The 13,544-nt window shown below is 30.9% G+C and overlaps 2 protein-coding genes and 1 long non-coding RNA gene across 7 annotated transcripts; 1 reads left to right on the top strand and 2 right to left on the bottom strand.

The window, feature by feature from the left end:
* Positions 1-60: 60 nt before the first annotated feature.
* LOC126868529 (cytochrome b-c1 complex subunit 8) lies at positions 61-10,502 on the bottom strand. 3 transcript variants are annotated; one of them, XM_050624083.1, is made up of 3 exons: positions 10,411-10,502; positions 586-744; positions 61-418 (listed from the first exon to the last, which is right to left on the bottom strand). In XM_050624083.1, exons 1-3 carry the CDS (start codon positions 10,457-10,459, stop codon positions 324-326), a joined length of 303 nt encoding a protein of 100 aa, XP_050480040.1. In that variant the 5' UTR covers positions 10,460-10,502; the 3' UTR covers positions 61-323. The 3 variants fall into 3 exon arrangements, with proteins under 3 accessions (XP_050480040.1, XP_050480041.1, XP_050480042.1); XM_050624084.1 differs by lacking the exon at positions 10,411-10,502 and adding an exon at positions 984-1,078; XM_050624085.1 differs by lacking the exon at positions 10,411-10,502 and adding an exon at positions 885-979.
* LOC126868514 (lysine-specific demethylase lid) lies at positions 1,558-12,544 on the top strand. 3 transcript variants are annotated; one of them, XM_050624027.1, is made up of 18 exons: positions 1,558-2,084; positions 5,055-5,271; positions 5,349-5,509; positions 5,590-5,955; positions 6,043-6,321; positions 6,390-6,882; positions 6,970-7,097; positions 7,187-7,381; positions 8,326-8,786; positions 8,874-9,135; positions 9,221-10,043; positions 10,122-10,330; positions 10,420-10,644; positions 10,752-10,836; positions 10,917-11,317; positions 11,454-11,574; positions 11,704-11,846; positions 12,156-12,544. In XM_050624027.1, the coding sequence occupies exons 1-18, from the start codon at positions 1,854-1,856 to the stop codon at positions 12,219-12,221; spliced, it is 4,866 nt and encodes a 1,621-aa protein (XP_050479984.1). In that variant the 5' UTR covers positions 1,558-1,853; the 3' UTR covers positions 12,222-12,544. The 3 variants fall into 3 exon arrangements, with proteins under 3 accessions (XP_050479984.1, XP_050479985.1, XP_050479983.1); XM_050624028.1 differs by lacking the exon at positions 12,156-12,544 and adding an exon at positions 11,950-12,098; XM_050624026.1 differs by having other exon boundaries at positions 1,559-2,084; positions 12,087-12,544.
* LOC126868536 (uncharacterized) lies at positions 3,090-4,545 on the bottom strand. Its single transcript, XR_007690631.1, has 2 exons — positions 3,401-4,545; positions 3,090-3,285 (listed from the first exon to the last, which is right to left on the bottom strand). It is a non-coding gene; the product is annotated as an uncharacterized LOC126868536 (long non-coding RNA).
* Positions 12,545-13,544: the final 1,000 nt, after the last annotated feature.

Here is a 13,544-nt window from a genome sequence, read left to right on the forward strand (position 1 = left end):
AATATAAATATTTACTAAATATTACAATGATTTCAGGCAGTACACTTCATAACAATAAAATTATTTTATCCATACCAATTATTTATTACATTAAATACAAATAAAACTTAGTAGAGGATATACACAATTAGATGCAATTCTATGGAGTATAACATTGTCGAAAAAAATTTCAACTGAATAAACTAAAATATACTTTTCTTTTCAAATATTTAATGAGTTTCATTTTAATGCTAACATTTTAGTCAAATTTCATTTAACATGAATGTTACATTTTACATTTAACCTATCAATTATAGCCATATCTACTTGTCAATATTGAAAGATTATGTATCATTTTCATAATCTTTCGGATTTTTACGTTGTAGTTTATAATATTCAAAATCTGCCCATTCCATTAGTAGGTAAGTACAAAGAAAGGCTGAAACGTAATGTATAATATTTTAATAGATAGGTATATAATGCTAGCTGTAATATAAAAATGTGTTAAGTTATGCAACTATAATAATACGCTTCTACTGTTTTATTATTTAGAGAAGGACAAATTGAAAGTATTATTTTATTATTAATTAATAAAAAAATACTTACGAGGTGTAATAAAAAAGAATTCTCCTCTACAGCGTTTTACAAATCGTATAGTAGCCTCACGTATTCCAGCAAAAGGACTTTGTTCATATGGACTAAGACGGAAAAATGTAACACCAGTTACTTTTTCAAGTTCTCCAAACCTCTTTCCTCCCATTTTAACTGAATTCAAAAAACAATTATTTTAATACTGCAAAACATAAGTGAATATAATAAACAAATATAACCAAGAAACAAAATAAGTAACATAAAAAATATTACAAATTTCATAAACATAATTTTTAGAAATAAACTTTACTTACTTTAATTACTTATTAAATACTAACAATCACTTATTAAGTGTGAAAAATGAAGTTAATTATTTCAAAACTATATAACTTACGTAATAATGATATACCTACCGACTTGGAACGTTCCAATACGTGTGAATATCTGATTCTGACACCTCTGAAGTATATTCGCTAGATGGCATGTTTGTTATCTGTGTGTTAGGGCGCCAAATTTAAATTATGTGATTTGACATAAATTTGTATTAATATCAACACATTCAAATACTACAAATATTTATCTTAAAATTACATACTATGTAGTGGCAGTGGAAATTTATAAATGATTTTCCCATGAACAACTTATGTTTTAGAAATGATTAATTAATTTGATTATGTATTAAAAGTGAATAGCAGCGTTTCATAGGGAATTTTTGTTTTTATTTGTCATTTATTGTACTTATAACTTTAACGTGCGTTTTTCAAACGTTGTATTCAAATACAATGTTTCATTAAAAATACTAATATTTATCATGTTCTTATATGAATTCTTAAACGTCCTTCCTATGAACAAATAATTTTGATATATTTACATCTATGATCATAGTTTCATACATACAAAAATCGTAGGCGAAAAAGTTCTATAATCCGTTCTTCGATGCAAGATGGCGCCACTATTGCATTGTAATGAAGTAAGGGAAGAAGAGGTAGGTTTACGAATCACGGAATGGGGCTATGGGACAGTTGCTCGTGTGCGAGGTTTCGTGTGATATCGTGGTTAGTGTTTACTGTTTGTGTTTTGTGCTTATTGCATACATTGTCAACTGCTTCTCACGAGGTACACAAATGCAGTTAATAAAGATGGTTTATCGAAGCAGATTTCTAAATAAATTGCTGCAACCGGTAACTGAGTAACGGTGCTAAACCTGACGCGAGGTCCTCACCCGCGTTAGGTGCCGTGTGGGCCACCTATCCGCGTCCAAGCTGTGTCGAGGCATTCAAGTCATGGTATCGAGGTTCGACACGAACTTCGGTTGTGAAGACTTTTTCGGGACTTATCGTTGCATCCAAGACATGGCTTGTGATCGTGGTGATTCGGACTTCGAGTTCGTCATACCTCCAGAGGCGCCGGTTTTCGAACCGAGTATCGAAGAGTTTCACGACCCTCTTGGCTACATTGCAAAAATACGACCGATCGCAGAGAAGTCTGGCATTTGTAAGATCAAACCGCCGCCTGTGAGTATCATACCTACTATCAATCTTTTTCTTTTCCTTGCTTTCTCTTTCGTTTACCTTATCATAGGAAGGACACGTTATACAAGCATCATCCTTGTTCCATGCTTAAAGACCTAAGACTTGAACGAATGGATAACATTGTATTTTCTTGTGATTCTCGTGAACGTGCAGATATGCACACACGACCTCGTTTACGCACTATGACGCTTCCGTACGAACATCACATAGTCGTGACATCATAAAATAAATGAGTTCCTATGTAACATGTACTTTAGAAAAATTCAATTAAATTAAAGGAGGAAAATTCGTTTCTCCTCGTATAACGTGTTTCTTTTATATATATATATATATCAATAAAGATAGAATTTTCCGTTCGCGTTAAAAAAGTACGGATCTGGCAAAAGTCGTGACTGTTTCGTATCGATACGAGTCGTAAGATAATACGATCGAAAGGGAAGAAAAGACTTCGATTTATTATCTCGGAGGGTTTTTTTTTATTTTGTATGCGTATGCTGTTAGCATTTATATCGACATTTCAAGATGCAATACACACGTCAATATCTTCACGGGTTAGAATAGGAAGTAGAATTTGGAGTGACAGTATTCTGAGGAACTACTAAAAAATTCTGAAATGAAATATGTTCGGTACTCATTTTATTGCGACATTAATATCGTTATAGCTAGAAGGTACGCTATGTAAAATGGCCGAGACAATCGAAACAATGTCACCTTAGGAAAACGTCTTGAAATGTTTCGGAAATTCTATACGATATCCATGACATCGACAGAGGAAGCGCTGAAATAATTATCAGCGTTTATAGGTAAAGATCTTTTTGATACAATTCTGATATCGTGATATTGTCGATATGGGAATCAGTTTCGTGTGTACCCAGAAGTAAAACGATTTTACCTAAAAATATCACAAGTTTTTGATGAATAAATATGCTTCGTTGTGTCATATGGCAATTCTCTTCGAGAATCTCTGTATTTGGTTTGTTCTAAGAATTTGATATAATTTTTTTTTTTGTTTTAATTTCGTGTTTTACGAAGTAGAAAGTACCGATGCGCAGTACCATCGAATTTTGCCATGTTTTTCGCTGCCTATATATACAAATATGGAAATATCAGCTTTGTGTAAAATATTCAGATTTCTAGTTCAAATTCCATAAATTGTTCGTTTAATTTGTATCACCGTTAGAATCTATTTGAGCCACCATTTTGTTTTCACATGTGAAAAGAAAGATTTTACAATATAAATTGTAAAATTATGTTGATCATGAAAAGGACAAATAAATAATGAGAAATTAGAAGTATACCTTCGATATAAATTGAGTGTCAAAAATCTTGGTCTTTTTATGCATAAATATATAATCGTCTAAAATGCATCATACAAAACGTACGAACAATATAGCACACATAGGTAATAATTTAACATGAATTATATAAAATCTGTACTGAGAAAATTACGCAATCATTGTTTTTTTGAATGTATTATACACTTTTTTCCCCGAATGAAAGTATATTTTTATATATTTAAAGCACTAATTTTATTACGAATCACATTATTCGAAATTTTATAATTATTCAAGTAATTTAAGGGTATGGTGACTTTCACAAATTTATCATAACGTGTATAAATTTAAAACATAAAAATATTATTCTCACAGCTTTTCACGTAAACATTATTTAGATTTATAGCATATACTGTTTTTAGTCTAGCAACGATAAATGTATCATTACGACTGCTAATGTTCCTCTCCATGCCAAACACTTTAACTTTGAAAAAAATTGATTGTTTTTACAATTGTTATCTCTTATTGTAAAATCTTTTGTCTAACTGATAACTTTGATCTAATCGTAATTTGTATATTAATCTAGTTATCTGTAATTCATTACTCTTTGAGAAAATTCATATTTTGTAACGGGATGACGCCATTACGGAAATAACTATGGTCACGGCATTAAACGGGCGTCGTATATGGAGAAAATCTTCATGATATTTATATATTTTCAACTTGAGATGCAGCAATATGCATCATGTTAAAAATATGTCTAATTTTTTATTGTGTTGATATAATTATATAATCGTTTGTAAACATATTAAATGTTATATCATCACAACAAAATCATTCACATTTCTATTTCGATGGCTGTTTTATGCTCTTTATTACTTATTGTTTCTAAAAGTCGACTGATCTTACAATGGTGTTGCGTCACGGTGATGAGATGAAGCTACGAAAGCATTTATCGATTATTTAGATATATATATTTATATGTTACTATGTATCTCATCAATAAATTTCTGATATTTTAGAACAAATAAAATTAAGACGAAAGTAATTTCTCTGCTATTTCCTTATGCTAGATAAATATCAATAAAAGACCGTAATTATATTTTCATTACTATATATGCTCTAAATGCTAATCCGTATTTTATTAAATTAATTGAATCATCTGAAGACCTGTAAGTATTCCGACGTATATCGAATGCAAATCCAGATCGTAGTAAATGTGTATAATTCGCAAAATGTACTATTGTAACTTTTTTTTGTATTATTCTTTATATAAATGACATTATATAGATAAATATTATAAATGATTAAATAAATTTATATTGTTCTTTTAATAAACAGAGATATGTATAAATAAAATAATCCAGAATTTTTGCATCACTAGGATGCTTATTTTACATAATTTTCACTATACTTAATTTGTTTTGTTACCGAATTGTTTGTAAATATTTAGGGCCTCTTTAAGATCTTATATAATAGTTATTAACAATTCATATTCTATAAATACTACTATAATACATATATACTAATATAATACTAAGTTACTTTGTATATTGTATCATCTTATGTATTTTATACTTTATTTTGTATGTACGTGTAATGTATGTATTTTATATTGTAATAGATAAGATATGTATAAATCAATTTTATGAATTTTTCTTTTCTCTTTTGTTTGTAGAATTGGCAGCCACCATTTGCTGTTGATGTAGATAAATTCAAATTTGTTCCGAGAATACAAAGGCTAAACGAATTGGAGGCAAAAACCAGGATAAAACTTAATTTCTTGGATCAGATTGCAAAATTCTGGGAACTTCAAGGTTCATCTTTAAAAATCCCCCTTGTTGAACGCAAGGCTCTTGATTTATATTCTTTACATAAGATAGTTACCGATGAAGGTTTGTTGTTTTATTATTTAATTGTTAATATTTTACTTCATGGTTTCTAAATATTAATACATTAATGTTATTTTTAGGAGGAATTGACACAGTTACGAAGGAAAGGAGATGGGCAAAAATTGCAAATAAATTAGGTTATCCTTCTGGTCGTAGTGTTGGAAGTATTCTAAAAAATCACTACGAACGTATTTTGTATCCATTTGATGTGTTTAAACAAGGAAAGACATTGGCAGATATTGTAAGTTATTTCTTATTTAGATGCTGTACATTTTTTTTTTTAATAATTAATGCGCACATATCATATGTTGAATTATATAGAAAATTGAACCAGATTCTAATGTAAATGAGAAAAAAGATAGAGATTATAAACCACATGGAATTATATCACGGCAACAAATTAAACCCCCACCTGAGAAATTTTCCCGTCGTTCTAAGAGATTTAGTGGTCAAGAAGAAAAGCAGGAAGTATCTATTAAACAAGAGGATTGTAAAGAGGAATGTGATTCTGACAATGATTGTAAAGATGGAATTAGAAATAAACAATATGATGATAAAGATAATAGTAAAGAACTTAAAAAATTACAGTTTTATGGACCTGGCCCAAAAATGGCTGGATTTAATACCAAAGAAGGAAAGAAATCAAACAAAACTAGAGGTGTAAAACTTATTTATGAAGTTGACCCAGTGAGTGTACATCATATGTTATTTAGTTATGACCTGTATTTATACAATTTATTTTCTCTTTCTTAATTCATGTGTGTATTTTTCTAGTTGGCAAAGTATATTTGTCACAATTGCGGAAGAGGTGATAATGAAGAAAGTATGCTTTTATGTGATGGATGTGATGATAGTTATCATACTTTTTGTCTTATGCCACCTTTGACAGAAATACCAAAAGGTGATTGGAGATGTCCAAAGTGTGTTGCTGAAGAAGTTTCCAAGCCAATGGAAGCATTCGGTTTTGAGCAAGCACAAAGGGAATATACACTTCAACAATTTGGTGAAATGGCTGACCAATTTAAGAGCGACTATTTTAACATGCCTGTACATGTATGTTATTTTATTATGTATTATAATGTTGTAATATACTTGCAAATATTGGACAATACTTTTTGTAGATGGTGCCAACATCACTAGTAGAAAAAGAATTTTGGCGAATTGTTTCCTCAATTGACGAAGATGTAACAGTCGAATATGGCGCAGATTTACATACAATGGATCACGGGTCGGGATTTCCAACAAAAACAAGCGTCAATTTGTTTACATGTGATCAAGAATATGCTGAATCTTCATGGAATTTGAACAATTTACCAATTTTACGAGGAAGTGTATTAGGTCATATAAATGCTGATATTAGTGGTATGAAAGTTCCATGGATGTATGTTGGAATGTGTTTTGCAACATTTTGTTGGCATAATGAGGATCACTGGAGTTATTCAATCAATTATCTACACTGGGGAGAGCCGAAAACATGGTATGGTGTACCAGGTTCTGAAGCGGAACGATTTGAACACTCAATGAAATCAGCTGCACCAGAATTGTTTCATAGTCAACCAGATTTACTTCATCAGTTAGTTACTATTATGAATCCAAACATTTTAACGAATGAAGGTAATACGATATTATTTTTAATTGCCATTTCGTTAAGTATATACTATTTAGTATAAACTATCATTAATATTTATATCTGATTTTTAGGCGTTCCAGTATTCAGAACTGATCAACACGCTGGAGAATTTGTAGTGACATTTCCGAGAGCGTATCACGCAGGTTTTAATCAGGGTTACAATTTTGCTGAAGCCGTGAATTTTGCTCCCGCTGATTGGGTATACTATCATTTTAAATTCTTATTACCAACATATTATATTATATCCATGTTTGTACTTAGTTTATACAGTTATTCTATGTTTAATAGCTCAAAATTGGACGAGATTGCATAACGCATTATTCAAATTTAAGACGATTTTGTGTATTTTCTCATGATGAATTGGTGTGTAAAATGTCATTGGACCCAGACTCATTAGATATAGGAATTGCAACTGCAACTTACCATGATATGCTTCAAATGGTAGATGATGAGAAGAAACTACGGAAGAATCTGTTGGAGTGGGTAAGTGACATATTTCTATTTTTCAAATAATATAATTTTTATTTTTTAAATTTGATGCAGATATCACAAATGTATTTTAAAAATAAAATACTTATAGGCAATACAACTAAATTGTTAAGTTTATCAAATTGCATATTTATGTAATTTACTAATTATTATAAATATATATTTCATCTTTTGTTTCATTAAAATTTATAAGATGCTTGGCGTCTAATTCTTTTTTGAACTCATAAGTATTTTTAACGTTTAAATGTTGCCTCCAAAATCACTTTCTCACATAGAACAGATTATAATTCTAAATGCAAAGCCTAATATATTTAGGTCAAATGGTATAGTATATGCTGAGACATTCCCTCACAGACTTACACATACAACATTACACGTACACGTCGGCAAACATACATAACCGTAACCATGCGGGCACACGCGGTGAAAGACGTGTGTGCGGCTGATATTACCAACCATTGGGCATCGTAGTTTCACCGACGTCGTTATAATCATCGTTAATGCCTTTATATTTCGTTATTTTTGGTTAGCCTACATTCATATCATTAAAATAGTTTTTGTGCGATCGTTCCTTAGTTATCAACCTTGACTTGTTGATACCTATTTGGTGTGTCTCTCATTTTGATTATATAACTTTTATTGGCGAATAGAGGTTATGTTTTTAAAGTCTTGCCATGATGCTAAACAGGCGTTGTATTTTCTCTGTTGATTCAGAGATTTTTATAGTTTTTCTTGTAATTTTGTTGAAAAGTATCTTTGTTAATTTTAAACAAATAATATATTTGTAAAAATCTTTTCTATTTTAAAGTGTTTTTATCTACAGATGGATACATGTGTTTCATTGATAATCTCATTCTGCGTTGTAATATTTCTTTTAAAATGTAAGAATGGTGTATATTCTCATGAATGATCTTTGTGGTAAAAATTATATCTTTCAGGGTGTAACAGAAGCAGAACGAGAAGCATTTGAACTTTTACCAGACGATGAGAGACAGTGTGAAGCTTGCAAGACAACTTGTTTTTTGAGTGCAGTTACATGTTCATGCCAAAGTTCTCAATTAGTTTGTTTAAGGCATTTCACAGATCTTTGTGATTGTCCTCCAGATAAGCATACATTACGTTATCGCTATACTCTAGACGAATTACCAATTATGTTACAAAAATTAAAATTGAAAGCAGAGTCATTTGACTCCTGGGTAACAAAAGTAAAAGAGGCAATGGATCCTGATAAAAAGAGTGATAAAATTGAATTAAGTGAATTAAAAGAACTGTTAAATGAAGCCGAAAGTAAAAAATTTCCAGAAAGTGAATTGCTCACAGCTTTAACAACTGCTGTACAAGATGCTGAAAAGTGTGCAAGTGTTGCGCAACAACTTTTGAGTAATAAACAACGTACCAGGTATTATGAAGTTTTTAAGTTCATGTTCATGTTAGATATCACTATTTGTGTTAAGATAAGTTTACTTATTTGAAATTTTTTATACAGAACCAGACAATCTGTTGAAACTAAGTACAAGCTTACAGTAGAAGAATTAACACTTTTCTATAAAGAAATAACAAATCTGTGCTGTGAACTCAAGGAGTCTGATGGTGTAAAATTTATACTTGATCAAGTATTGCAATTTCAAACAGAAGCAGAAGAACTAGAATCTAAAGAGGATGATTGTGATATTGAACAGTTGGAAAAATGTATTGAATTTGGAGATTCTATTTGTATTGAACTACCTCAACTCACACATTTGAGACAAGTAAATACATAAATATAATGTATACACGTATTTGACAAGAATATATTCGTGTTCTTAGATATATAATCACATTTATTTATTACAGAAATTAACACAAATACAATGGCTTGAGGAAGTAAAGTCTGTTCAAGAAGATCCAAAGTCAGTACATCGTGATGATTTAGCAAAATTAATTGAGAAAGGTATGATAATGCCTCCTCATTTAAGTATAGAAAATACTCTCTCAGAGTTGCAAGCATTAATGCTTGCAATTGATGATTGGGAAGAAAAAGCAAAATTATATTTCCATACAAAAAATAGACAAACTATTACATCTCTCGAAGAATTTATTCGTGAAGCTGATAAAGTAGAAGCTTACCTACCAAGCTTAGATGTCCTTCAAGATACATTAAACAAGGCAAAAAATTGGACAAAAATAATGGAAGAGATACAAGCAAGAGATAACTTTCCATACTATAATACGCTAGATGATTTAATAAAAAAAGGTAGAAATATTCCACTGCACCTAGATGCTCTTCCGATCTTAGAATCTACTCTTTCACAAGCAAAAACCTGGAAAGAAAGGACAGCAAGAACATTCCTAAGGAAAAATTCACATTATACTTTAATGGAAGCTTTATCACCACGAATTGGCGTTGGTATACAAGCGTTAAAAGCTAAAAAGAGTAAGAATGAAGATTCTATAGGACCTGTATTTGTCTGTGATACAAAATTGGATGATTCCAATGATTCAGCTACCGTTGTAGCTGCGTTTAAATTAGCTGAACAACGCGAAATGGAAGCGATGCGAAATTTAAGGGAAAGAAACTTAATGAAAACCGAAATTGACGATTCAAGGTATTGTGTTTGTCGTCGACCAAGATTCGGGCTCATGCTTCAGTGTGAGCTTTGTAAGGATTGGTTTCACTGTAAGTAATATTTTCTCATTATAATGAATATAGGTGTTGAGCTCAATTATAATTAGTCAAAATATATTGTAATTTTAGCAAACTGTGTACCTTTACCAAAGACATCGTATAAAGGAAAATTTCCAATGTCAAGAGAAATTAAATTTTTATGTCCATGTTGCTTACGTTCACGACGGCCACGGTTAGAAACGATTCTTGCACTTTTAGTTAGTCTTCAAAAAATTCCTATTCGTTTACCAGAAGGTGAAGCATTACAATGTTTAACGGAACGTGCAATGAATTGGCAGGTGAGGTCTATGTAAAAGTTAACGTTAACAAATCGAGTTATAATATATAACGATATACATAATATACATAGTATACGTACATCGAATAGGATCGAGCTCGACAAGCACTAGCCACGGATGAAATTTCATCTGCACTGGCAAAATTGTCTGTATTATCACAAAAATTAGTGGAAGCAGCTGCAAGAGAAAAGACAGAAAAGATTATTAGCAGCGAACTGAAAAAGGCAGCAAATAATCCTGAATTACATCAGAGAGTACAAGCAATTGCCCCACTCAGTGGTGTGCATTCAGATGATAGTGTAGTTAGTATTGCGGTATGTCTATTATATAAATAGTATTATATATAGAATTTGTAATATAGCACAATATTTGAAATACGTCTATATTATACACTATTGAATATATTTATGATATATTTTAGGATGATGATGACGACATTGTTACTATAGATGATGATGAACCAAGTTGTAGTACATTCAATAGTAACGAACATGCGTATTCCTATAGTAAGATCCTCTCTCACAAAAAATAATAAATGTTAAAGATATAAACGTAGTATTCATGATGTTTATGTTTTCTTTTACAGTATCAAAAATTCAACGTAAAACACAATCAAATGATGCAACGGAAATTGCGGTTGTACTTTCACAAACAGCAAGGTTACGTCTTGAAGAACTGATGATGGAAGGCGATTTATTAGAAGTTGCACTTGATGAAACACAACACATCTGGCGTATACTATGTCATACAAATAGTCCTAGTACAGTTCGAAAATATGCATCATACGAGGAAGTCCAAACTAATTTGAATCAGGATATAAAGGATGTAAAAAAGCGTGGAAGGAAAAGAAAATCCGACGAATTTGAATTATTGAAAAAACTTGGAAGACAAAAAATGGAAGAAAAGAATTTAGCTAAGCGCAAAGCATTGCAGAAAGAAAAAAAATCAGCCAGTTCTCTAGTTCCAATAAAGCGTGGACCTCGAAAGGTATTTAAATTTAGAAATGCCTTATATATATTAGCGAAGCTTGAATTTGGAACATTTCCTAGTTAAAAATACTTTATATAAATACAGTGTTTGTTATGAATCTGTTGCTTTGGTTTCAATTAGACGTAAATTTTAGATGAAACGTAAAGAAGGAGAAGAAGGCCCAAAGAAAAGGGGTGGTAACAGGAAAAAGACTAAACAGGATACTTCAGACGAAGAAGATGATTGTGCGGCTGTTAACTGCTTACGACCTAGCGGTAGGAATACTTCACATATTTCAACAAAATATTTTAGAATAATTATATTTATTATTACATTTTGTGTGTGTGTGTGTGCGTGCGCGTGTGCTATTCTATATATTATTGTTTTGTTTTTGTTTATGTTAGGTAGGGAAGTTGATTGGGTACAGTGTGATGGTGGCTGTGAAGGTTGGTTCCACATGCATTGTGTTGGTTTAGATCGTACAGAAATTGCAGAGGAGGATGATTACATATGTAGTAATTGTAAAGAAGCAGAGCAAAACTCAACGGTAAGTTAAAATTAATATGCTTAGGATGTCATTGCTACTTTTGTAGTATTTTTAGCTGCTTGGTGAAATTTAAATCTTTTCTCTTTGTTGTGTAATATTTTAGTTTTACACAGAATTTCAATTACTTCCCAATTCTTGATTTCACTTGAATTCAGTTGAGTCTTAAGTCTTTTTCATTTGTTAAATAACATTATATTATAGTTTTAGTGCAATATTTTTTTTGTGTTATCTATACTGTAGTCAAGAGCGCCAGATCCCCTAGCTGAATCATTAGGCCTGGATGCACTTCTTTCCCTTTCTCAATCTCAGGGATACCAGGGCACAGATAGTGAAGCAGACATTCAAGAAACCACATCCTTCGTCAAGACTTACTAGCCTACTTTACCTCGTTAGCTCTGTACAAGGCTAGGATGTTTATCAATTCAATTGGCTGGGAACTTGCAGCCCGACAATTAATATCATCTACAATCATCATTCAGTCAGTTGGTACTGCAGATTATTGGATGCTGTTTGATTACTGTTGCGAGCGGATATTGGAGATAAAGTATTATAATGCGGTCGAATTGCAATCTTGACGATTATGAACATTATTTTTTTATTTTGATTTGGTACCCTGTAGAGAGGTATCAACTTTTTGTATGTATTATATTGCATTGTATTTTATTTTTCTAAGATAAAACAGTTGTTTATTAAGAAGATTTGTTGTTCGAGTCCAATACATTTATTTATACTGAAGGAAAACTAATTTCATGCATTAATATTTAATGTTAATTTATAACATGAAAACCTGCTTGCTTTTAACCAAAATAAGATATTAGTTTTGAATTAAGTACACGATTTTGATTAAAAAAACCTTTTAAATTGTAATACATATTGTACAGATCAAGTATCGCGGATGAACCGTGATATACTACTTTGTTGTTTATATGGGATTTTAGAAAACGGATATTTTGCATCTCATTGTAACTCTTATTTCTTATCTCTCGCTGCAACGGTCGATAGGAAATACAGGTTTTGCGAGACCAACGACTGTTGAATAATTAACGATATGCATTAGCATTATTCATAATGCGATCTATAGTGTGAATGTGACGCTCTTTTCCTAAATAACATATGGAAAAGATAAAAAAAATGTAAAAGATAACGAAGAAAGGAAAGGAGGGCATAGTTTGATCTAATGATTTAGACGATCTGTGACAAAAAAGAAATATTAGCGACGGCGATAACATATATAACAAAGAGAAGTCACCTCAGATTACTTCTATTCGAAGAAAGATTCCGTCGGTTTTTGTATCGGGTTTTAATTGTAATGGTGTAAGAGAACTTCCCTTGCGTTAAAATAGTATGTACAGATAGACTGACGTATGTGTGTATTAAGGTAGATATTATACATATACATATTCATATATATATATACACACATATATATACATATATATACATATATATACATATATATACATATATATACATATATATATATGTGTATCTTATATATATATATATATATATATATATAAGAAATTAGGTTGAAATATAGAAGTAAGTCACAGTTTGTATAAAACAAAGAATTGACACGCAGATACATAGCATATCTAAATCTGCCTTCCTGAAACAATTGATCGCAATTCATTGGATTTTGGACCAGAGTGTACAACTTATATAATTTATACAAATCTGTAAATCATTTAATTTTTC

Source organism: Bombus huntii, chromosome 8 (assembly GCF_024542735.1).
Source record: "Bombus huntii isolate Logan2020A chromosome 8, iyBomHunt1.1, whole genome shotgun sequence".
Taxonomy (NCBI): domain Eukaryota; kingdom Metazoa; phylum Arthropoda; class Insecta; order Hymenoptera; family Apidae; genus Bombus; species Bombus huntii.

Bases quoted from the DNA above. Each gene is read 5' to 3' on its own strand.
- LOC126868529 (XM_050624083.1), bottom strand. From the start codon at position 10,459: ATGAAATTTCATCCGTGGCTAGTGCTTGTCGAGCTCGATCCTATTCGA. The intron at 745-10,410 runs GTACGTATACTA...TTTTGAATTCAG, and splicing joins CGAGCTCGATCCTATTCGAT to TTAAAATGGGAGGAAAGAGG. The intron at 419-585 runs GTAAGTATTTTT...ATTACGTTTCAG, and splicing joins ATTCTTTTTTATTACACCTC to CCTTTCTTTGTACTTACCTA.
- LOC126868514 (XM_050624026.1), top strand. From the start codon at position 1,854: ATGGTATCGAGGTTCGACACGAACTTCGGTTGTGAAGACTTTTTCGGG. The intron at 6,322-6,389 runs GTATGTTATTTT...TACTTTTTGTAG, and splicing joins ATTTTAACATGCCTGTACAT to ATGGTGCCAACATCACTAGT. The intron at 10,837-10,916 runs GTAAGATCCTCT...TTTCTTTTACAG, and splicing joins CGAACATGCGTATTCCTATA to TATCAAAAATTCAACGTAAA.